This window comes from Bubalus kerabau, chromosome 10 (genome assembly GCF_029407905.1).
Source record: "Bubalus kerabau isolate K-KA32 ecotype Philippines breed swamp buffalo chromosome 10, PCC_UOA_SB_1v2, whole genome shotgun sequence".
NCBI classification, from domain to species: Eukaryota; Metazoa; Chordata; class Mammalia; order Artiodactyla; family Bovidae; genus Bubalus; species Bubalus kerabau.
Window position 1 is genome coordinate 83,846,253 of NC_073633.1, and position 25,317 is coordinate 83,871,569.

Below are 25,317 nucleotides of genomic sequence, written 5' to 3' on the forward strand. Positions count from 1 at the left end.
AAAGGCAAATTTCATAATTCTTAAGTATCTCTTTTCCATATTTCTGCAAAATAGAAAGTTTTAAAGTGAATCTGTAGGGAATTATAAGAATAGTTATGGTATTTATTTTCTCTAACACTTTGGGGAGAAAAGATGCTTTAATTAAATATTCTCTTCCTAGTCACGGTTTATTGAGCATGTATTCTTGCACTGTACAAAGATCTTTGATGTTTTGAGATGTTTGCCAAAGGCAGTGAGGAATGTATAATGCTATGATCTTATTTTTAAAAGGAAAAAGGAAAACTGAAAAGAGAACAAGTTGCTTTTTCAATTCATTTTCTGATGTTTACATGTAGCTCCATCGAAAGCTGGAGGAGCTCAGAGATCACCTAGAAGGCAATGTGAAAGGATACTCTCTCAGAGTAAATGTACGATTTCACTCGGTGATTTTTTTTTTCCCCCTAAACTTCTGCTGACTGGTAATTCCAAATCAGATTGGTTTGTCCTCTCATCTCCATTTTTTTTTAACTTTCTGTCTCTTTCTCCCTATCTCTTTCTTTCTTTTTGAGCTGCAGCTTCATGCTCACATTTATGAAATAAAGATTAAACTGGCAGGGTAGATGACCTTTAAGCCACACTAACATTGAATTTGATTTAATAGCATTCTGGCTCCAATGCAAATTAAAAACTTTTTTTTCCCCAAAAATCTGTGTTTCTTGCACAATTGTATATTTTTCTGAGGATCTTCTCATGAGACTTCACTTGGAACTTTTCCGTTGACTGTGTCTTCTGTCCCTTGTTAGATGTGTCAGCAGGATTCTAAATTATGTGCTGGATTCAAGTGAGAGAACCTTGATCATTCCATTTCAGTTGTCAAGGAAAATATTCAATATTAGAGTCTCATTATGGATAATCTGGAAAGTAGATAGGTCTATTCTGAGTTAATAGTCTTCTCTTAACTCAGACTCTTTGGGAATAACTAAGATACTATTTTTTTTTTCTAAAAATAAAATTAGGCAGTAAGAAACTTCACTACGAACACTATTATGTAACATCTTACAAATACTTGAGATAATGGCTAATCTCATGACCCAGGACAACACTTTGAAGGAGAACAATACCTTATAGTCACTCAGTGCTGTCCATACATCGTATAGGCATACTAACAATAATATTTTTGTGACTGATTAGTTCAGACTCAGAATTCTTGGTCCTTCTCCTGAGTATATCTTTTTAAGGTAAATAGAATTAAAATCTCTGAAATGGTATAAGGTATAAATGCAATAGAAGAGAAACAAAAATACTGCAGTAAATAATTTCTGGCTCTATTTAACTTTGATCTCCTCTTTCTGGGGCTTTAAAAAGAAGTTCGTAAGAATCTTAGGCCTGATTTACTTCTCCCAAGATTATTGCCATACTTTTAATTCATATTGCTATAATAGTTATGAGGGATAGAATAAAAAATAATAGTACTATGATAATTCTCCAGTTTCTCAGCTTTGTTTTTATGTACTCTATATATTATGTGTATCTCTTCATTAAATTTTTGATTACTAAAGTTCAGTTTTTAGTAATATCAACCATTACATACTGATAGCTAAACAGAGGAGGAAATTAATATGTATCTCATTTTTCTACTTCTTTCTTTTGAGCCAGTCTTTCTTTTCAGTCATATTCTTAGAGAATTTGAAAAATCATCCACAGTCATCCCCAGATTCTATTCCACTGTTTTAAGAAATTAAAAAGATTTTTATTAATTTTATAATTAAATAAGTCTAGATACATCTGGATATCATTCTAGAAATTCCTAAAATGTGTCTCATAATATATGTATATAGTGCCATATTCTTCCCTAACCAGTCACAGGAAGTGATATTATTTTTCTTTCAGTGAAACCAAGACCAGAAGGTTAGACTTGCTGAGGTCTATATGGTAGGGTGTTCATGTTAGATTCGGGTTAATGAAAGCTCTGTGCTTTGAAAATTGGGTTCTCATGCCACTCCAGTTTCTTCAGTACCTATACTGCTAGGAGGAGTACATAGTAACTAGTCTCAGTGTCCTCGCCTTTTGTTTAATTTCACTGTGTCACACTTTGTTCTACCTTTTTTCTGAAAAGACTGAATATAAAGTATATCATCCTAAAATTCCTGTTAACTGGAATAGTAGGAAAAATTTTAAAAAATTGTCAAAAGGCAAATAATAGTATCTTCTCTACAGAGTTCAGCTAAGAAAAGATACAAATCAAATCCTGGCTGAATGTTCAGGTTTTCTCCTTTCCTGTTAATTCCCCCAGAATGCTTTAAAATAATGGCTTCCTAGGTGTCTCAGTGGTAAAGAATCCACCTGCCAATGTAGGAGCTGCAGGAGACACAGGTTCAATCCGTGGTTCAGGAAGATGGAGGAGGTAATGGCAACCCACTCCAGTATTCTTGCTGGGAGAATCCCATGGACAAATGAACCTGATAGTCTATAGTCCATGGAGCTGCAAAAGAGTCAGCCACGTCTGAGCACACCTTAAAATATGCCTTGTATGTTAAAACTATTACTTAGATGTAGAATTAAGTTATTCTCAGTACCATAGGCTGTATCAACAGATTTTGTTTCTAAAATGAGATAAATTGGCATATAGTGACCATTTCATTTTGTGGAAATTTATTATTTCCACAGAAGAGCAAGTATATGAGTGCTTTTTAATTCATTGAAACATTGCTAAATATTTCAGAGAGATGAAAGATTCAGAACCATGTTGCCACTTAAATATCTAATAGTTGAAGAAGGTGAGATCATTCAGAAGTTTGGGATAAGGATTTAATTATATCAATGCTTCAACTGGTATCATCTATATGATATATTATGTTTTTTAGAGGAAAGAACCCTGCATGTTTATTTATTACATATAATCAATGATATAAAGTTGAATATTGTATTAAGCAATTATTTTTAGAATAGTTTTGTTTTTATTTCTCATGTGAAAACATACTTTTTTATTTTACATGGATTCTTCTATAGCAGAAAGTAGGATGCACTTGATTCTTGTAAAATAAGAATGTATCATCTTTTTCTGTACTTTGTACAGAGCTTAAGTATTCTGAACCCTAAATTGGTTTTTAGTAATTTTAATAATAATAAAATTATCATCTTGGTCCCTGGAAACAAGCTTAAATGTTAAAACATGTAGAAGAAAAATAGATAAGTGCTTATGAAATAAAGTCAAAAAAGAAATGAGAGGAATAAAAATACCTCAAAGCCACAAATTTTGAATTTAAATCAGTCTATATAATACCCTGGTAAATTTCCATTCATCTACAAATATATACAGATAGGTTTGCGGTAATCAAATATGTTAATTTTTTGAAAGACTTTAACAAACAGTAAAGGGACGATGACGTATGAAAACAGATTACTGGCACATCAGTGAACTAAGAAGAAAGGTGATGAAGTAGAAGGAATATGATGAATACTTGCTATGCTAACAACAACAAAAAAAGATGGTATATTTGAAGTGGAAAAAGTTAAGGGAGGAGATATCACATAAAACAAGACTGTATTTTTATTAAGAAAAATGTTTAAATCAAGGCAGAAAGCCATGTCTTTTGAAGAATAGTTTTTCAATGTTTAGTAATTTCCTGAATACTGAAATAAGACTAGTATGAAATAGGATAACAAATAATGAATTAGATAATTGTGATTTTACAGACCTTTAAGATCAGTGTTTTGATTCCAGCTTTAGTTCTAAACTAACACTTCTTTATATGTGATGAATTGTCTTCAGGATATTTGCACTTTTCTGTTCATTAAATTAATGCTATAACTCAGGAGTCAACAAACTACAGCCCTTGGGCCAAATCCTGTTTCTCTTTTGTGGGTGCATGACCTAGGAATGATTTTTGTATTTTTAAATGGTAGGGGGGGAAGTCAAAGAATATTTCATTTTAGCATGTGGAACATTATATGAAACTAAAATTTCACTGCCCAGAAATAAAGTTTTACTGAAACACAGCCACACTCTTTCACTGTATGTAATCTGTGGTTGCTTGTGCACCACAACAGCAGAGTTGCATAACTGCAGCAAAGACGGTATGGCACAGAAAGCCTAAACTGTATAGTACTATCTCCCTGTTTGCCAAGACCTGCTAAAACTGGTTATTGTGTCAAGATGACACTGACAAAGAGATTGTTATAATAGAGGCTGTGTGAAATTATTTTACAAGTTGAGAAAAGGAGAGTTGCTTATTTTTTCTCAGGATGGTTACAGATCATTCTGCATGGAAGCATGCACTGAAAAGAGTTGATCCCCTGAAATTTCCTACCTTTACATTTTTATTCTTCCTTTTTATATTATTTTTTCCAGCTGCTCTCTCTTCACATACCAAACACACACACCTGCACACTAAGTAAACTCACCGTGAAATTACATTAAACCCTTCAAATATTGAACTGTCTTATACATAAAGTACAGATTATTAATTCCTCTTCTCTGGGCAGGTGCGGGTGGTGGGGCAGGGTACCCTTACAGAGATTTAAAGATAAATTGCATTCTTGCTCTTTGAACTGTTTTAAAATGTATTTTTATTTTTGCTGCACACATTGCATTTTTCTGTTTATTACTTCCTTGTATCTTAGTAAAGATATTTCGTCTGAAAACCATGATCAACTTTTGATTTCTGCTAAATTTCCTATTTGACCCCACATAAAATCGTAAGTTCTATAGGAAATTTCATACAACTAGGAAAGACACTCTAATGCGATTAAGTAATACATCATGTCTTAATATAGCATTTAAAAATGCTTAAGTGTTTACATTGAATTAACCTGCTTTGATTGAGATGAGGAAAAACAGCTGGACCATTAGTCCTTAGATGAATAATCTTTAAGTAGCTTTTACATGAGTAAACATCAATTTGTTTATGTACTCTTTCTTTGAGCAAATTTCAGTGTTTTTTGGTTCTTGTATGTAGAACATTCTTTGGGCCTCCTAAGGCTTCCTTCTTTGACATTTACTCACATTAATAATAGGCATTTATTTACTATTTAATTTATAGCTTGTAACATCCTGAGCATCTTGGTAGGTAATGTTCTATAATATGACCAGGTTACAATAATGATAAAGATGGCGGTAAACAAATTTTAAGATTATCTCTTTAGAAAACAGGCTAATTTTGCTTTTGCTTTATTAGCATTTGCTTAACATGTAAAGTGAATTAATTCAATCCTGAAGTTTCAGTTCTACTGAAAAATAGCAAAAACCTTTCTTGTGCTTTGAACCATCTAATACTTGTAAAATTGCCTACAGTGAAGTGGAAGTGACACATCTGTGAGGGATTTAATGCTTATTATGGAATTGCCCTTCTCAGAATTGACTTTAATACAAAAATATGGTATTAACAAAAGATCTCCTTGACAAGTAAATTTCCCTAGTAATTGAAAATGGAGCAGTGAGAAGGAAAAAAGACAAGACTCAAACTATTTTGAAAAGATAAAGTTTTTCAGTCTTATAGGAACAGAACAAACATGCTGAGGAAGGGTTTCTTAGAATATCCTGCTAAAGAAAATTAGATGTGTATATGGCCGAAAGAAAGGTTAAATTTCTTAATAGGTATAGAATTGATCATATTTAGAAACTACCTCTTAGGTAACTCATTAATTGCAGTGATACATTTTATCACAAATATTTGTGATGATAAATGTAAAGCTTTCTGAATATTAATTCACACAATTCAGTTTTTTGAGGATAGGAAAAAAAGACTTTGTGTATTCACTCATTCAACAAACCACTGTTGAGTGCCTACTATTATATTCCACTGTGCTGGGTGCTAGAAATATACTAAAAGAACAAATCAGATAATGACATTTCTGATTTCTTCACTGTGCCGTCTTCTTCTGTTGTTTATTTTCCCACCCTAAGTTTGTATTTTAGAACTTCATAAAGAGTGTGTAGCTAGAAAATACATACTTAAGTATTTAACTCACATGGCATTGTGACAGGATTATGAAAGAAGAAGCCACAATATTTAACATGGCATGTGACAACCTAGAAAGTAACAAGAGGGCAGAAAATTAGCAAGTTAATGTCATGAAAAAGTCACCAAAAAGGCAATGAAACATTCTGATAAAAGATGGGTGTAAAGAGTTTTATGTTCAGGTTTTTAAATGTCTTTTTGTTATTGCTATTGGCTTATTTGTTTATTTAGATTCAGTACTACAGAATGGATTCAGTAATGAGAATGGAATTGTAGGAAAAGGAAATCGGAATCAGAATACTGAGCTGGCTTTGACACCCTCTTTAAAGAGTGATATGAAAATGTACAGTAGAGACATTCTATAAATAATTTCACTTGTTATCTGGCAATGTTATGACAGTGTGATCAGTGTAGTACCACAGGAAAAAGTAACCAGTGTTCCACTTTCCTGTTAACCTTACCTGAGCATCTTCTCAGCAAGACCAGACCAGATTCTAACTGGGGTAGTCCTCTCCGTCATGGATATTTTTTTAAGCCAGGTATTTTTTTATCACAAGGTTCTCCTCAAATAGTATGAACCTTGAGATTTCAAGGCCAAGTGTCTGTTTTTAAGACTGTTTTATTATCTGGCAAATGTGTTGGTGATGGAGCCTCCTAAACTTCTGAGACACTTACTGTGCTGTAACTTCCTCTTTAACAGTGTTTTCTTTTCCCCACTGCAAAACCAGGCTCGGCTTCCCTCGTGCTCATCTACCTATAGTGTATCTGAGGTATACTTTGCACGTGTTTTCTTACATGGTCAACAACATGCTCGCCCTCACCATTCTTCTTATTTTATTTTCCTTTTGCCTTAATTTATTTTGCCTTGCACTTTGCACTTGGCTGAAAGGGATGACGGTACCAAAGGGAAATAGTTAGCTGTTTTAAGGGGAAATTTGTATATTTTCATACAGTACTTTTTTCTGGCAGTCACTGTATCATATTGAAATGGTTAAAGCCTAAACAGCCAACTTGATTGTTGCCACCTTAATTCCATAAAGATTCCTTTTGAACTGGGTAATTTGTTATTAAACCCTTATTGGCTCTGACAAAGATTCCAGTTTGCAGACTTGTATAGGTCTGTCTCTGGTAGCTGACGATTTACAATGAATTAGTGAAATCTTGTCCCATTAATCATAGAGGAAAGCATCCAAATTGATTATTAAATGAGAATTTCATATGATTCCCTATTTTTATGTAAAATAGATTTTAAAAAACTGATTAGGTTATTCAGGAAAATAGTCTCCTTGATGCTTGTATAAGGTTCGTACCATCTACAGCTTCCCAGGTGCCTCAGTGGTAAAGAATCTGCCTGCCAGTGTGGACGACTCAGAAGATGCAGGTTTGACCCCTGGGTTGGGAAGGTCTTCTAGAAGAGGAAATGGCAATCCACTCCAGTATTCTTGCCTGGAGAATCCCATCAACAGAGGAACCTGGCACACCACAGTCCATGGTGTCACAAAGAGTCAGACACAACTGAGAACACACATATAGCATCTTAAAATCTAGAAAAGCTTATCACTCATGAGATCCATGTTCTTTTAACAGAGTACTTTATGTGAAATTTGACCTATGTTCTTTCCCTTTTTAGAGATTTAATTTCTTACTCTTATTGTGTTAAACCATAGCATAAATGGGTTTTTTAGTTGTATAAGCCGCAGTCACAGAAATATTAACAGACTTTGAATATCCTTTAAGCCTACTGTTCAAAGCAGGGGCACTATTGAGTAGCTAAGAGAAAAGAGCATATGTACCTCAAAATATGATTAGTAAATAACAGGACTTTAATAGTCTGTGAATTTTTAAGATCTTAACTTTTTACTTTGCAGACATAACCTATTTCTACATATATTTACTTTGTGCAGGCTACTATAGTTAGTATATGCAGGCCAGTATTGTCAACTTAATTCTGATTGCAGAAATATTATGTCTGAATGTCATGCAAAAAACAGAAAGATGGCACTATCTAAAATACCAGGTAATGTATACAGAACCACAAGCAGAAAATCATCCTTTGACTTTAAAACTTTGTAAACAGCCTTGCAAAGAATGGCACTGCTAAACCCGTAGCTTCACAAAGATTAATTTATTGAGTCAGTAGAATTACAGCCATCTTCTTTAACTTTTTCCTTTGCAAATTGAAGCTGTTACAGATTTTTTTTTTCCTTCATAACACTGATTTTTGGAGAATTTATTTTTTTCTTAAAATGTGTATTTGTAGAGAGAAAGTAATGAAAAGCAAATGAATTACTTGTGATATTAGTCAAGACTTTTGAAAGAGAAGATTGGTACCATCTCATCACCACATTTCCCATAGGTCTTAATTCCCCAGGATTATGATTCCTAGTGTAAAAAATATATAACCCATTTCTTTCTGCCACTTCATCCAGGCAATTCTCCATTTCCCATGAGAGTATTATAAGAAGTCTTCCATTGGCATCATCTCCAGTCACAGCCTACAGCATCCATCAGGGTATCACTTTCTCTGTGACAGCATGTGTGCAGGAGGGCTCTCAGGTTGGAATGCAAAACTGGTTTCTGGGGGGATGGGATTGTGTATGCTGTGGCCTTTGCTCCATAGCACTCAGCTCTTAAATGAGTTCTGGCTTCACTTGGATTTGTTTTTTCCATTATGACACATGAGATTTATTTACTTGTCATGAAGTGTGTTCCTCCTTTTGTCATTTGTGGCAGGGTTTCTACATTTCTGTACTCAGTGCCCCATCTCTGTGGACTCCATAGGTGGTTTTATGTTTCTCTTACTATGTGACAACCTGATAAATGTTCATCTCCTTTATTTCATCTCAATCTCCACTACGGTTCTGTTTGGAGAAGATATTATTGTCACCTCATTTTGCAGATAAGGAAACTGAGGCTCAAAGAGGTTAAATATCTTGCCCAAAGTTATAAAAGCTGCCAGATGAGTAGCAGAAAATTATTTTGTCTTAAATACAGTGCTTTTCAATTTTCAGAATTATTAAAAGTCATCAACTCTCTGAATGGCATGCAGTAGTCTTGTATTTTCACAGTATATATTTACTTGGTTCAGGTTGATTATGTAGTTTTGGATTTTGTCTTATCAGAAGATACAGGTGTATCTATACAATATAAAACTTGAGTTTAAGGAAGTATTAGAGAGCCATTCCTTTCTGTAATTTCTTATTTTTCTTGTATTTATTCATTTAATAAATATTTGTTGAGCACCTACTATGCTCTGCTTAAATACAATCTTCTAGCTATTTCTTGATCTTTGAAATTGGCTTGACACTTAAAATGCATAAAATATTATGAATGTAATGAGATTGGTGGCTTCAGTTGTACACTATTATTCATCCCTTCAAGTCAAGTTAAAAAAAGGGGAGACAGAGCAGGGGGAACTCACTTCCAGATTTCTAACTAACATTCAATTTTGTTCCTGCAGTGTTCATTTTTTAAAAATCCTTTGAAAAAAAGTGCTTTAGAATTCCCTTAGCTTAAACCAAAGCCAGAATTAGTACTGTTTCTTGGTAGAAATGGTGTTCTTTCTGACTTATTTGGAAAATCGAAGTATATACTAGATATAACTCTTTTATCTAACCCCCCCCAAATTGAACCCTGTAAAATCTTATTTTTAGTGTCTTAGATTTCCCAGTAGCGAGATTCATTTAGATATTTGAGATTTTGAAGCTAAATTGATTTTTCCTGTTGAGTGGACAGAGACTGAAGCTTAATTCTTTTTACTTAATGCTTAAGAACTTGTAAGGAATTTCCTTGGTGGTCCAGTGGTTAAGACTCCACACTGCCACTGCAGAAGGCACCAGTTCAATCCCATCCTTAGGGAAGTAAGATCTCACACACTGTGCAGCAAAAAATAAAAAAAAAAGAACCTACCTAAAGGTGACATTTTTAAGTTGTAACCTGCTAATATGCAAAACAGTTGCTGTTGGAACTCTTAACCCACTATTAGCATACCAATTCTGATCTAAACAAATCTTGATTGACAATTTGGAGTTCTGTTGGACAATGAAGCTCCATATACTTCTGGATCAATCTCATAATCAACCATATTTATTATTATGATCGTCACAATCCATCATTATTATTACTTCTACTTATGATATTTTTCCAGTAGTCATGTATGGATGTGAGAGTTGGACTATAAAGAAAGCTGAGCACTGAAGAATTGATATTTTTGATCTGTGGTGTTGGAGAAGACTCTTGAGTGTCCCTTGGACAGCAAGGAGATCCAACCAGTCTATCCTAAAGGAGATCAGTCCTGAATATTCATTGGAAGGACTGATGTTGAAGCTGAAACTCCAATACTTTGGCCACCTGATGTGAAGAGCTAACTCATTTGAAAAGACCCTGATGCTGGGAAAGATTGAAGGCAGGAGGAGAAGGGGATGACAGAGGATGAGATGGTTGGATGGCATCACTGACTCAATGGACATGAGTTTGAGTAAACTCTGGGAGTTCGTGATGGATAGGGAGACCTGGCATGCTGCAGTCCATGGGGTTACAAAGAGTCGGACACAGCTGAGTGACTGAACTGACTGACTGACTGATGATGTAGTACTGACTTTGGTCAGGGATCATTCTAGGAGCTTCATGTATGTTATCATTACATCACTATATAGTAACTACCTTGGCACCAACTCCTGTTTACAGACCATATCTCTTTCCAGAGTTATAAGCACCTTATATATAACTCAACCCCCAAATCTGTACCTTTACCCACTAATCTAATATATGACACTACCCAATCACTCAAAGACTAGAAACCTGGGAGTTATATCCCTTATAACCAATCAGATCTAAGTCTTAAAGATTCTGCCTCTTTTGTTTCTTTAGAATTTATGCCCCTTCTCTCCAAAGCCACTTTCAGTTATTTAGTTGGATTTTTTAATCTGGATTATTAGATCAATATCCAGACTAGTTCCTCTACCCTCATCATTTATTCCTCAAATATCACTAATCCATCTTTGCACACATAACAGAATGAACTTTTTAAAATGTTAATGTAATGATGTTATTCCACTACTTGAAATCTTTCCGTGGCTCTCCATAACCCTTAGGAGGGCTTCCCTGGTGGCCCAGATGGTAAAAAAAAATCTGCCTGCAGTGCAGGAGACCTGGGTTTGATCCCTGGGTTAGGAAATCCCTGGGAGAAGGAAATGGCTCTCCTCTCCAGTACTCTTGCCTGAAGAATCCCATACACAGAGGAACCTGGTGGGCTACAGTCCATGGTGTCACAAAGAATACGACATGACTGAGGGAGTAACACTTGGAACCCTCATGAACTGGTCTCTTATCTACCTCATCAATGACTCTTACCACTCCCTGTCATGGTTAAAACTAGCTTCAGCCATGCTTTCTGCCGTTCCCTAGTTGGCAGGATCCCTCGCATCTATGAATTATGCTGACCTTTTTCTCTGACTTTCCTATCTTTTCTTCACACAAATTATAATTGTCCCTTAAAACTGTGTTCCTACATCCCAGCTCCAAGAAATCATTCCTGATAACTTTCCCCTATCTCCCACCCCCAACTGAGTTAGGAGCATCTATTACGTATTCCCATAGCAGTTTGTACTAAATTCTGTTTTAATACTTAACATGATATATTGTAACTGTTAAGTTTTACTTTGTGAACTCCTAGAGACCAGAGTCTGCTTTATTTTTAACCTGTCACCCACAGGCTAGATTAGTTTGGGGCGAACAGTAAACAATAAATATAGGTTGAATGAATGACATTAATTATGCCCTAATTGCTATATCTATAATATTCACCTTGTTATTAGATTATTAAACTCAGTTGAGTAAAGACTTTACCTTCTTTATCTAGCACACAATAAGCATTTAATAAACATATTAACCAACTCATGAATTATAACCCATTATCGAGTATCTCATTATATGTGTATCAGATGTTCCTAAGATTTGTATGCATTTTTCTGATTCCCTGAAACATATATTAATTTAGGTCAATGCTTTTAAACTATTTTAATTCTATACCTCCTGAATGTTCCTACAGTCCACTCTTAATATTTCATTTTTAAATAAATCATAGGGGTTGCTGGCAAAATTTTTCTTCAGTGTAGACTCAAACAATATCAAACAATCATCTCCATCTCTCAACTTTAATTCCTTGTTGACCTTGAATGTAGGAGGAGGAAAGAGTCCCATAAACTGTGCATTTGACTTTCTTGCCCTACTGTTGAAACTCGAAGTTTACATAGAGCAATGCAGCTTTGTTCTCTGTAACCCCAATCAGTCTCCTTGACAATCCTGTTTGAAAAAAACTGTGAACCAGAAGTCTGTGAAAAATCACACTCTTATAAATTCAGATGGGAATCAGAATTGGTACACAAACAGAAAGCTGACGTTTATTGTTAAGTCAGTAAGTATTTCTTAGTTAACTTTCAACAAAATTGTAGTCAGAATCTAATGTTGTTGATTGATAAATAAGTTGTATTCAGGCCTCTGATTAAAGCTTCTTCATCTGTTACCAAGACATAAAGGGAATATGGGCAGGCAATTTAAATCGAAAGGAGGCTCAAAATCTAAATTCCCAATAACTTTTTTTTTTACTCTGTATCTGATATTGAGGAAAATTGACATCAAAGTGATTTTTACTGCTTTTTGGGCGAATGTCTATCGTTCTTTTCCTTCGTGTGTCCTTATGCGCCACAGGTCAGCATTGCATCTCCATTTTTCCTTTTCTTTATTAATCCAATTGTCTGTTCTGCATAGGAGATAATACCAATGGATGCTTGCACCGCTTCTTGTACATTACAGAGATTTAATGAATATTAAACAGTTCATGGCCATACTATGATGTGGTTCAGAGCTTTACACACATTTGGTTTACTACCAATCCTAGTCTTAATTTTTAAAGGTTCAGATAAATATCTTCTTGACTGCTAGCAATGTCAATTTTCTTTTATATGTTTACAAAAATATGCATTTGGATACAATGAAATATATAGCCTGGACATTAGGATGAATAGAATTATCAGTTTTTTCTAGTCACCTTGTTTTTCCCCTTTGAAAAGCACATCCTTTCTCAACCAGAGTTCCTCATCTAAACCAGTGCAAGAAGTGGCTTGTTTGGCTGTTGTTTCAAGCTGCTCTGAAGATGGTGCTCTTCTAGATTCATAAAAGAGAAGTTAATTCATTATATACAGTGGGTGTACTTGTATATCAGGGCTTAATTCTCTGCCAGAATTGAAAAAGATATAGTAATTCTTTCTTTCATTCTTAAGTATTTCAGTGCTTCTTGAAGCCATTTGTTATTTAAAGCTGTACTTAAAATTTCTTCTTTGGGAATTCTCCCTATTGCCTTATTTTTTGAATACTGAAATCTCTATATAGCCTAATGTTTACCATGTGAACTTAAGAGCTGAGAGTATGAGGCATGTTTTTATCATAAAACATGTTTTTTTTGAAATAGACTTTTCATTTTTCTGAAAGAATCAAGAGCTTTAACCAGCTTCTTAACATATTCCAAAGACGGTCATGCTTTGGCGGAAATTAGTATTTTACTGGTTGTCTCACAGTGCTTAAAAGTGAGCTAAAAAGTGAGATTGGGCTAGATTTGAATCCCAGCCCTAGATGTGAATCACAGTCCTAGATTTGATACCTGTGCTGCCTCTTACTAGCTTTGTAATCTTAAGCACTTGATCGTTAAGTTAGCTTATCTGTACTTCGTATTTTTATAAAATGGGAATGATATCACCTTAAGGATTGAATTGGTTAAGGCTGCTTGGTGCAGTGCACGATATGCATAAGTACTCAGTAAATATAAGTTTTATTATTATCAATACCGATTATCATACTAAAGGCCCAAACATAAAGTTATTTTAGTTTGAACTAACTCTGTCAGACATATGCTGCATCTGTCACAGAGTAAAATGTGTCTTGTTCTGTTATAGTTATTAGCTACAATCTGACTGAAAAATCAAGTATTATTAGCTTCACTATCAATTTGATGCAAGTTAATGTCAACACTTGTACCATGCCTGCCTTCTTTTTCCTAATCATTGTCAAGTATATTAAATATGATATATATGAACATATATCTATGAGATATATCCTTTTTAATTCAATGAGTTGACTATCTTCTCCAATATTTATCTCGTTTTTTTCTCCAAAATCACTTTCGTATTTAGTGGCTGCCTTGTTTATGCACATAGACCTCACCTCACAGAAGAGTAGCACTAGGAAGAATAATGCTTGTTTATTATAATTATTATTTTAGGGTAGGAAAAGTTTTCCTTGACCCTCTTAGGGCCCCTGATTGGATCTGAAAATTAGATTGATAAAAATTAACAGGAATAAGCATACAAATTTATTTAATATAAATTTTACAAGGAAATGAAGACCCAAAGAAATTGTTAAATCCAGTGTTACGCTGGGGCATCCCAGGTGGCACTAGTGGTAAAGAATCTGCCTGCCAGTGCATGAGACGTGAGAGACACAGGTTCGATCCCTAGGTCAGGAAGATCCCCTGGAGGAGGGTATGGCAACCCACTCCAGCATTCATGCCTGGAGAATCTCATAGACAGTTGTTATGCTAGGTTTGATGGAGAGGGACGGTCATGGAGAAATATGATGGGACACAAAGTATGAACTGAGGATAGTAAACTGAAAGAAACTTAGTAAGACCTGTTCATTCTTATTCTTCTTGGTGTCTTTCTGTCTTGGAAAAAACAACGCTTCTTTCTTCAGGGTATAAAGAGGACACCTCTCATTTGAGGGTCTTATGACCTTTTTGAGGAGCAGGGAAAGGACAGGAGACCTTGCTTTCGCCATTTTCTCATCCCTCAGTTTATTCAAGGTGCCATATTTCCAGGTGGCGCATCCTAAACACCATCATTGCATTGTCCTTGAATTTCATTAGAATGCCACTGTATGTCATACTCTAGAGATAGTCACCAGCTTCTAAGTGGGGCAAAACGGTTTCCAGTGAAAACAGCTTTATAAGTGGTTACCACATTTTTAAGCTAGTTCTTAAAAGTTTAACCCTTAATAGGCTGAAATGTAGCTATGGTTTAACTGAATTGAGAGTCAAGTAGACATATATGGATTAACGTAGGAATCTATATACTATTTGTAACATTAATGCTGAGAAAATGCTTTTTAACCTCTGACAGAATTCAGTTTACTCCAAAATATTTTCACCCTGGCAAATTCTGAATGGCATCAGGATCTTACATTCTGTTTTCTTCTTGCAGCAGCTTAAAATAGAACATCTTCTTTAAAATACACATTGTTGTGGAAGGTAAAAGTGGGAGGGAGCTAGCAATTTGGGGCAAGGACGTTTCCATAGCATCATAAATCAGTGTTTGCTGAATGAATTTATAAACTGAATGTTTATATCAGGGGCTTATGTCTATATAGTTAAATTTCAATAAACTTTCTATGGCATGTATTATATCTAATTTCCCTTTCTAGTGAATGCTGATATTTCTGACTTAATAAAAACCTTCTGTGTCCTTAATATCTTGTAAGTAAGAGACAGGTCTTTGAGCCAGCTGAGCAAAATAAAACAAATATATGACTGTGAATTAAAAGCAGTGGTTTCTACTGCATAGTCTGTGCATGAGAGAACTAATTTGTTATGAATGTACCAAACAGTACTTTTAATCCTATTAAAATATTAATGGTATAATTTTAAAAGAGTTGAATTTTGATTATCCAAAATCAAAATACTTTATAAGAGTATATATTTTGCTTTCTACATGAAAGTTTAGTCAGAGTGCCAAATGCAGATTAAAAAAATATGTTGAGCTTGAAAGTATATAATGGATCTTAATACCCTGAATTAATGTAAAAATTGGAATCAAAATAATAGTTATTATTTTCTTGATTGTTTATAACTGCTAACCCTACCAGTAGATCATGATTGGGCTTTCCTGGTGGCTCAGATTTTAAAGAATCTGCCTGCAATGCAGGAGACCTAGGTTCGATTCCTGGGTTGGGAAGATCCCCTGGAGAAGGGAATGGCAACCAATTCTGCCAGTATTCTTTCTTGGAGAATCCCCATGGACAGAAGAGCCTGGCAGGCTACAGTCCATGGGATCACAAAAGTCTGACACAACTGAGTGACTAAGCATAGCACAGCACAAGTCATGATGAGTCATCAAGTATCTTTGAGCATCTATACTACAAAGTAGATATTACAATATTAGGCATATAGAAAACAGCAAAAAAGTAAATGTGGGGCCTCACTTAAGGAGTTTATAAATTGGAATATTGTCTATCCTTTTAAATCATATTCTGTGTATTCAGGCTGTGGTATTTGGAAATATTTCTAGAAAAATGTCTTTGGCTTAAAAAGTGAAGCTATTTAGTGGTAGCATAAAAAAATCTATAGGAAAATTACCATTTGGGGGGTCTTGTATTCACAAAATAGTCATGGGAAGTTATTTTAAAATTTACCAATTTGTTGGTAAGTTCTCAAGAAAGAACTTGCATAGGACAGATTTTCCTAGAATAGATTTGAGTCCTTAGGGTCTTAATTTGGAGAAGGCAATGGCACCCGATTCCAGTTCTCTTGCCTGGAAACTCCCGTGGATGGATGAGCCTGGTAGGCTTCAGTCCACGGGGTCGCTACGAGTTAGACATGACTGAGCGACTTCACTTTCACTTTTCACTTTCATGCATTGGAGAAGGAAATGGCAACCCACTCCAGTGTTCTTGCCTGGAGAATCCCAGGGACAGAGGAGCCTGGTGGGCTGCCGTCTATGGGGTCGCACAGAGTCGGACACGACTGAAGCGACTTAGCAGCAGCAGCAGCAGGGTCTTAATTTGTAACTTGAGAAATACGGTACTATTTCTTTAAGCCACATTTTTTCTATACAAAGATGGTATCAGTTATTCTAAGTTGGTGGTAAGGCTTTATTTCATTTATTTGCCAAGTACACACCTCTTTGGAAAGGATAAATTTAAAAAAGCTTGATGTTACTCTTTATTTACATTGCTTATGAAGAAGAATGCAGATTTTCAGCCCTTAATGCTGTGCTCTGCCCTGCAAAGTCATCTGACACTTTGGAGCTGTGTGGGAAACCCTAGGGGAGAGAGGACTCTAGTAAACATTATAGTTCAAGATGGATAGCATATGCAAAGAAGATACAGTTTATGAAAAAGAATCTGATTTTTTTTTAAGTCTACTCAGTTGATTTTAAGGGCATGTTTTGAATCCTGTGAAATCCGTTCTGATCATACTGATAGTCTTTCACATGTATTTCAGGCACTTACCTGTTTTATCTAATAACACCTCATTTTACAATTGCAGCTATCATTCTCCAAAGTAGATTAATCTGTAGTACTCACAGTTTTGTTAATCCTTTGTCTGTGTCTGTATCTACTATGTCTGTTATTCAAGAGTTTTTTAAAATAGTATTATTTTGTCTTCTTACAGAATCTCTCTAAGGAGTTTTCATTTTATTCTCATTTTTAATAAGAGTTACATAATGTGGAATTATAAAGACCCATTGAGAGTTTTTCCACAAGGCACCCTACTAACATCAATAGGCTAAGCTAGAAATAAAAGTGGATAATGTATGGTAATATTCTTTGCATTAGCTTTGAAAAGTTCAACTTGTGTAATTACGTGCATATAACATCAGAGTTTTTCATAAGTATATAAATTTTATCATATTGACTTTTCTTCAACTTAAATATTTTAGGAACCCAGATTCATATTTAGTTTTTCAGCAAGGTATTTTTTTATCCAGAAATAATTATCAACACATTGGATGATAAATTAAAATCACACATAGCTTGTGAACTATATGTAGTTATATCATTTTCGAATCTACCTTCTCAAGTCCTTTTGATTTTTTTCAGTGTGAGTTTTGTTACTATAGAAAGCAGATTTATAAAACATAGTGATAAACTAACATTATTTTTAATATAACAGCTAGATGTGTATTATATTAGGAAACCTAAATTGCATATATCCCTGGGAATTGAGAGGGGAGAAGAAAGAAGGTATGTTGGTATCAAATGTTTTGCATTAAAGGAAACTTTTTAAAATAAAAAGAGAAATTAGGGGGCAAGAGAAAGTAAAGAAAGAGAGAGATGGAGAAAGAAAACAAGCCCTGGTTTTTCTTTCCCTTTTCTAACTCGGTATTTTAGAAATTGGTCACTTATTCTGACTTTCCCATATTAAACAGTTGCAGAGCAAAAGCAACAACTTATAGAACACGGGTAAATTCAGAAAGACCTTAAGAATATTTTTAAATTCGTGTTCCATGAAACTCTGAATGGAATTCAGATTCATATGGACTTTTGTAGCCGGAGTTTTCAATTATATTAGCAATTTTCCTTGTTCTATTTCTAAGTCTGCCTTAGGATAAGAAAAGAAGGGTCTATTTTTGAAATTTTGTCCTGGCCATTCTGCAGTCAGTATTGCCTACAGTCATAAAAATCAGGCTTGCCGCTTTATTTTTTCCTTTTCTTTCCTCTTTGGCAACTTGCTGCTATCCCAGCACACAACAATTAAATCTAATTCTGTTTGGGCTGCCATGCCTAACTGTTCTTGTTGACAAGCATGGCATGAACTAATGCATGGCTCTTTGAGAACGCTGCTGTGTATATTTGCACTGAAAGAAAAGTTCTGTAGCAATCTAGCCCTTTACATTCAATATTAAAACTGCAGTAATTAATGATGAACATCTGTACAGTGCTTGACAGAGAAGGGAATTCCTCAGGAATGAAAGTGAAAACTGAGGGAGAAAAATGATCTTTCGCAGTCAGATACTGCTAAATTGGGCTTCCCTGGTGGCTCAGACAGTAAAGAATCCACCTTCAATGCAGGAAACCCAAGTTCGACACTGCTAAATTAGTCATTGGTACTTCTCACTTGAGGAGGTAGGCATCCATTCAAAGAATGCACATGAATAAGAGTGTAGGAAAGAAAAAAATAGGATGCCATTGAGACCTGAAAGAGGTTATAAGAGAAAACGTCAATTTTTAATCTCAGATATTTGGTTCAAGAGTCTGAAGTAGTTTGGGTGAAAATGAGACTGATTTTAATTGTCTTGCCTTGAGATTTCACAGCCTAATCATCCAGTGTTAAATATACCAAATATGACTTAACTCCTTCGTATCCATGACAGTCTCAAACTGTTTTTGTAAACAACTTTTTAATTGCCTTCAGTATTTTAAATGTTTATTGGGAGCACTGGTTTAAGGATCATGTGGTCAGCACCTTTTCTCAGTTCCATTAAGCATTCATCTGATTTCATGTGTGCATTTTTTTCTTCATAAGCAAGTGAATTAAACTAGATGCTATTTTTCCAAGTGAAAAAAAATCTTCCTTTTTCCTTTTACATTACAGTTTCATCTTGAGAAGATGGGAAACAAGTGAATGGTCCTAAAATTAGGCATTTCATCTTTAGATTCCCTAATGCCCAGTGTTTCTGTTTTCTGGATGTTTCCAGATAAATATAAGGACAGTAATTGAACCATACAACTGTCAGTTACTCCAACCTTGATGTATAGGTTAGTGAAGTTTGAACAAACAAAAAATGCTATATGACCAGAAGTTCAGAATCCTCTAAACTGCCTCCTTTAGCTCATTTCCCTTTATACATAGCACATATACCTGTAATCTCTCCAGTTCATCTGCTTTAGAGCCATGTAGCACAGTTCAAGAATTCAAAGGACAAGTCAAAATAATACTGGCTTACTTGTTTAACCTTAAATGCCGCCTTATAGCAAGGGTCTCATATAGCAAGGATCTCTGTAGCCATTCTCACTACTACAGGTTAGTGATAGTAGCATTTCTAAAGTATTCATACAGGTACCACTCTTTGAGGCCACCTGTATCACTGTCCTTTTAATTATCTATCTTTCCGACGTAACTGACCTCTGTTTCAAGGCTTTGGTCTGAGATATTATCCCCATAGAGTTACCTCGGAGAAGGCAATGACACCCCACTACAGTGCTCTTGCCTGGAAAATCGCATGGATGGAGGAGCCTGGTAGGCTGCAGTCCATAGGGTCGCTAAGAGTCGGACACGACTGAGCGACTTCACTTTCACTTTTCACTTTCATGCATTGGAGAAGGAAATGGCAACCCACTCCAGTGTTCTTGCCTGGAGAATTCCAGGGACAGGGGAGCCTGGTGGGCTGCCGTCTATGGAGTCGCACAGAGTCGGAAACGACTGAAGCCACTTAGCTGCAGCAGAGTTACCTACTTGGGCTTTGCTTTATTGAGTCATTTATCCTGGTAGATGTAGTCATATTATGTCATTGCTTTAAGTTTTTTTTGAAATCACTTTGTTAAAAATATCCCACCCATAAAAGGAAATTTTGCTACTTGAGATTAGTCATGATGTAATTCAAAATATTTTCTTACATACACAGTCTTTAAAATTTTGTAAGCTATGCCTTTGACTTTAAAAGACAATTTCAGAACAGGGATGATATTGGTGTTTTTAAGGTCTACAATGATATTTTAAAGGTTGGTGTAAGAAGTTTGAAGGGAGAAATAATCTGTAAGAATCCCCAGTCCGTTATTTATTACCTTATTTACATTCACCCACCTTCTTATTATATACAGTTTCCTATATTTCACCCTCTTAATAATTGCTGTTAAATTAATAAGTGTATCTCGTTTTACTGTAAAGGAACAAAATGGGATGAACATAGCTGCTCTTGTGTTTAATATAGTGACCCAAGCATATATTGTGCCTAAATTTTAGGCCTGTTAGTTCACAGCAGTATAAAAGAAGTAATCTGAATTAATGAATTAGCATAAATGAATTAGATATCTCTAATTTACAAGTAGCATCTCTACCTGTAAAATTTCTAAGTCTAAAATACAGTGACCCTGTGAAAAGACTTAAGTATATGTGTGCCTTTTTTAGCTTAGATGAGTTAAAATGTAATGCTAATGCATCCAGGGTTGCAATTTATAAATCCAGCTTAACAACTGTTCTATGATTATAGACTGTAAACTAATCCTGAGTATCTTATTGCAGATATGTATGCAGAGGAAGGAGGAAGGATGTGTTGATGGTTCAAAATAAATCTATCAGCAGTTGACTGAGACTGAATTGAACAAATACTATAATGGTCAATCTATATTATACTAAAAGGTTTGAATTTTAGAATTTCTAAAAAAGTCAAATGTCTATCATTTTCAGTGACACTTTCTATTTCATTTTCAACAACTTTTGTCTTGTTTTTCACATGTTCAGTAAAGAATATGGATAAGAAAAGAAAGGTGGGGGGAAAAATCACCCTTGATCTCTCCCATGTTATTTGCTATTAACATTTAACAGAAAGAAGTAATACGGGTGGTGAATTTAAGAAAAGAGGAGAAAGTAGGCAGTTCTATAGAGAATGTAAATAAAGAATAAAGAAGCATGTATAGAAGGAAGAATTATTACTGAAGAATTCCCTATGTGGAAAAATTTTAAGAATAGCTAGTGTATGAGATCTAAGAGTTGGAAAATTCTGTGGATGTGTTTCTGTGGAGTTTGACCTGGCTATATTCCTCATGTAACAACTGAGCAATGCAAGGCACTGCAAAGCTACTTGAAACAACCCTGAGAAGAGCTGAGGGAGTAAATTGGCTAATGGTGAAACTGTCAACATTAGTGGTTAAAATTTAACAGCATTCTCAGTCCACTATATATTTAGTGAAGGAAAAAAAAAAGATGGAAAATACTTGGATTGAAACCTTGGCATTTGTATTCTTAAAATAAAGAGGGCAAAAGGATATACAGATGATCCCTAATTCTAAATGTAAAAAATCTAAGCCAAAGTATTTGTGAGTATAGTCAGTATTACACCAATGCCCTTCAGTAAATCAGTTCCCTCTTTTCTTTTTTTACAGTTCTCATGTTTTAATTAAATATATCAAATACATAGTAAAGAATATATCTAACAAATATCCATACACTGACCAGCTCGATTTAATAAATATTAAGGTTGTTCTCTTTTCCTTTAGAATTTTTCATGACCTGAATCTTGACAAGATAAGGTTTATATTCAAACTGAGTTTTCACTGGACTTGGATGAAAAAGAAAACTACACATATGTATGTGTATTAAGATTTGGAAGTCACATTTTTAAAAGAATGAAAATTTCATAAGAATTTATGCCATTTTTTCAATATAGTAAACTTATTTTAATATTATGATAACACAAACGCTGAAGTCCACTTAAAAGTAACTACAGTAGATATTTCATATAATCTTAGAAACCAAGGTTATACACTAGGAGAAAAACTCAAAAATAAAAAAAACCCACAAAACTAGAACTCAATTTACGGACATAAATTCAATTAATAGGTATACCCTACCCATGTCAAAAATTTATCAGGTAAAATTGTGAAAGACTTTGAAATGAATGAAAAAGATTATTGGCTGTCTTATCTAGATCCTTCTGGGTCGTCATCTCCTTTTATCATCTGAGCTATTGTGTATTGAATTGTAGTATTTTAATCCATAGAAATACATATTAAGTCCAGTGGGAGATGCAATTAATTTTTGCTCAATTAATGTGTAAATTCATTTTGATATTACTGATATTCCATATATGTGTATTTTTTCTCTTTTGAACAAATTAGACCATCTTCTTGGTTCTTTCATTAATTAACACTAGATAAAATCTTTAACACATGTTCATTTTATAATTGTATGAGAGTCATGAGTTTATCTTTTTAAAAATACAACTTTTAATAGTTATGTCTTCTCTGTAAGCTAAAAGTTCAGTTTTAATGGCAATGAATTTTCTGCCTTTCCTTTCCTTAAGCCTAGACATCCAAGCTTCCCTCATAGCTCATTTGGTAAAGAATCCTCCTGCAACGCAAGAGACCTGGTTCGATTCCTGGGTCAGGAAGATCCGCTGGAGAAGGGATAGGCTACCCACTCCAGTATTCTTGGGCTTCCCTTGTGGCTCAGCTGGTAAAGAATCTGCCTGCAATGCAGGAGACCTGGATTCGATCCCTGGGTTAGGAAGATCCCCTGGAGAAGGGAAAGGTCACCCACTCCAGTATTCTGGCCTGGAGAATTCCATGGAATATACAGTCCATGCAGTCGCAAAGCAATGGCAACCCACTCCAGTACTCTCCTGGAAAATCCCATGGACGGAGGAGCCTGGTAGGCTGCAGTCCATGGGGTCGCTAAGAGTTGGACACGACTGAGCGACTTCACGTTCACTTTTCACTTTCATGCATTGGAGGAGGAAATGGCAATCCACTCCAGTGTTCTTGTCTGGAGAATCCCAGGGACGGTGGGGCCTGGTGGGCTGCCGTCTATGGGGTCGCACAGAGTTGGACACAACTGAGTGACTTTTATCATCATCATCATCATCATGACATCCAAAACTTGAAAATGGAAAGAACTGGTATACTGCAAACAAGAGTCTAACAATAGTATCAAGCTATATCTGTTAACTGTTTACTTGGTTAGGTAATGAGAGACTTGATACTAGAGTTGGTAGCCCTTCCCTTCTCCAGGGGATCTTCCTGACCCAGAGATCCAACCAGAGTCTTCTGCATTGCAGGCAAAATCTTTACCATCTGAGCCACCAGGGAAACCCAATATGCACTACATGTGGCTGCAATATAAGGCTTCAGAATACTTAGCTCTTATTTCTAGGCCTCAGGGGAAATTTCTAAACATTTTCTAAATCATTACTGCTTATTAATATGTTTTAGAAATGTTTACTTACTTTTATATATCTTCCATATACCTTATGAATACTATTAATAATTAAGCATTTAGAGAAATAAAAGTCACAGCTTTTTAAACTGATGCTGTGTTTAAAAAGAAACAACAGGCCCAAAATGGAGTTACTTGTGCTAAGCCCTACATCAGCAAATCAAGGATTAATACCTGGCCATGCAGTTTCAGCCTCTCCCAGGAATGTAACCTTTAACTAGTCAGTCTGGGATTTCCTGGCTAGCGGCACTGGTGAGGCAATCAGGTGATAGATAGCTGCCTTCCCCCACCCTTTTCCACCACCCCCAAGTAAGGTGGTTGTTGTTGTTCAGTCATTCAGTCGTGTCCAACTCTTTGCGACCCCATGGAGTGCAGCACACCAGGCTTCCCTGTCCTCATCATCTCCCAGAGCTCACTCAAACTCGTCCGCCACGTCGGTGATTCCATCCCACCATCCTGTCCTCTCTCGTCCCCTGTCGTCCCCTTCACCTCCTACCTGCAGTCTTTCCCAGCATCAGGGTCTTTTCTAATGAGTGGCTAAAGGATTGGAGCTTCAACTTCAGCATCAGTCCTTCCAATGAAAATTCAGGGTTGAATATACCAAGGAAGGTAGCCTAACATAAAATATTTTTGTCTTGTCTTGTCTTACCACCTTTCTGCCTCCAAAAACCTTCTATTTGTTCAGCTTCTCAGAGCTCCTTACTAATTACTGGTTGGGATGCTACTCAATTCATGTAATGTTGAATAAAGCCAAGTAGATTCTCAAATTTTCTCAGTTGAATTTTTTTTTAACAACTACAATATAGCAGCCTTTGATTTAGAAAGGAAAACAGTGCAGCCATACTCTTACATGGTATATTATACTCAATAAAAATAGTAATTTGTTTTGTTTTAATGAATAAGTGATATGACATGACATTTAAGAATGTTAGAGGAGGCAAATAATTTTTCATGTATCTATTTGATATCTTTGCTGAGATATCTGTGATTCTAATTAACAAGAGGAAAACAAAAGTTTGTTAACATGTGTACCTCGTGTTTACTTGGGAGCTACCCAGGAAAAAATAAGTAACTCCCTAAGATAGCTTAAACTACCAGTTTAAATATCATCCTCAACTAAAGACAAATGGAAGATGGGAACAGGAAGGCCAGTTACAGATAGATTACCGGGAAAAGTTCAGTGAACAGGTATAAGGTTTGTTACAAAGATTAACATTGACAAGATTACCTTGTGATTTAGAGTCATCCTTCTCTTCAGGTCCGGAAGACTGAGACTGTAGTATAAATGGAAATTTGTTTTATAAATGTAAATTTCCCTTGCAAAAGGGTAACTTCTACTCTGTGTCAGAGCTGCTTTTCTGTCTACTCTTTCTCAAAATAATTTTTATGCCAAAGAGCCACATTTTGGGTCAGCATTTCTAGTACTACTCTAAGAAGATCAAGGAGAATCTAGTTAAAAACTCAACATTTCAAAATTCATGGTCAATGAAAACTAATATGGTTTTCTGTCAAGTATTAGAAAATGGTAATAATTACAAGTGCTCAATAATTCAGGTTTTTATATTATTGACTGGACCTATCTTGTACAACGGCCTTATTTCATGAGATTTATTAGTTCTTTTAAAATTTCTATTCAAATACTTAACCTAAACTAATGTTACTTGATCTTATTTATGA

The 25,317-nt window shown here is 35.2% G+C and overlaps 1 protein-coding gene across 8 annotated transcripts in view; it reads left to right on the forward strand.

Annotated features, from left to right (window-relative positions):
• Nucleotides 1-25,317, forward strand: part of GPHN (gephyrin) — a 526,998-nt gene that overhangs the window by 347,037 nt on the left and 154,644 nt on the right. Inside the window, exon 10 of one of the 8 annotated variants that reach the window (XM_055538384.1) lies at nucleotides 336-407. The exons of the other annotated variants lie outside the window; for them this stretch is intronic. Within the exon in view, the coding sequence (XP_055394359.1) occupies nucleotides 336-407 (72 nt within the window). The remainder of the gene's footprint in view (nucleotides 1-335; nucleotides 408-25,317) is intronic. 8 annotated transcript variants of the gene reach the window in all.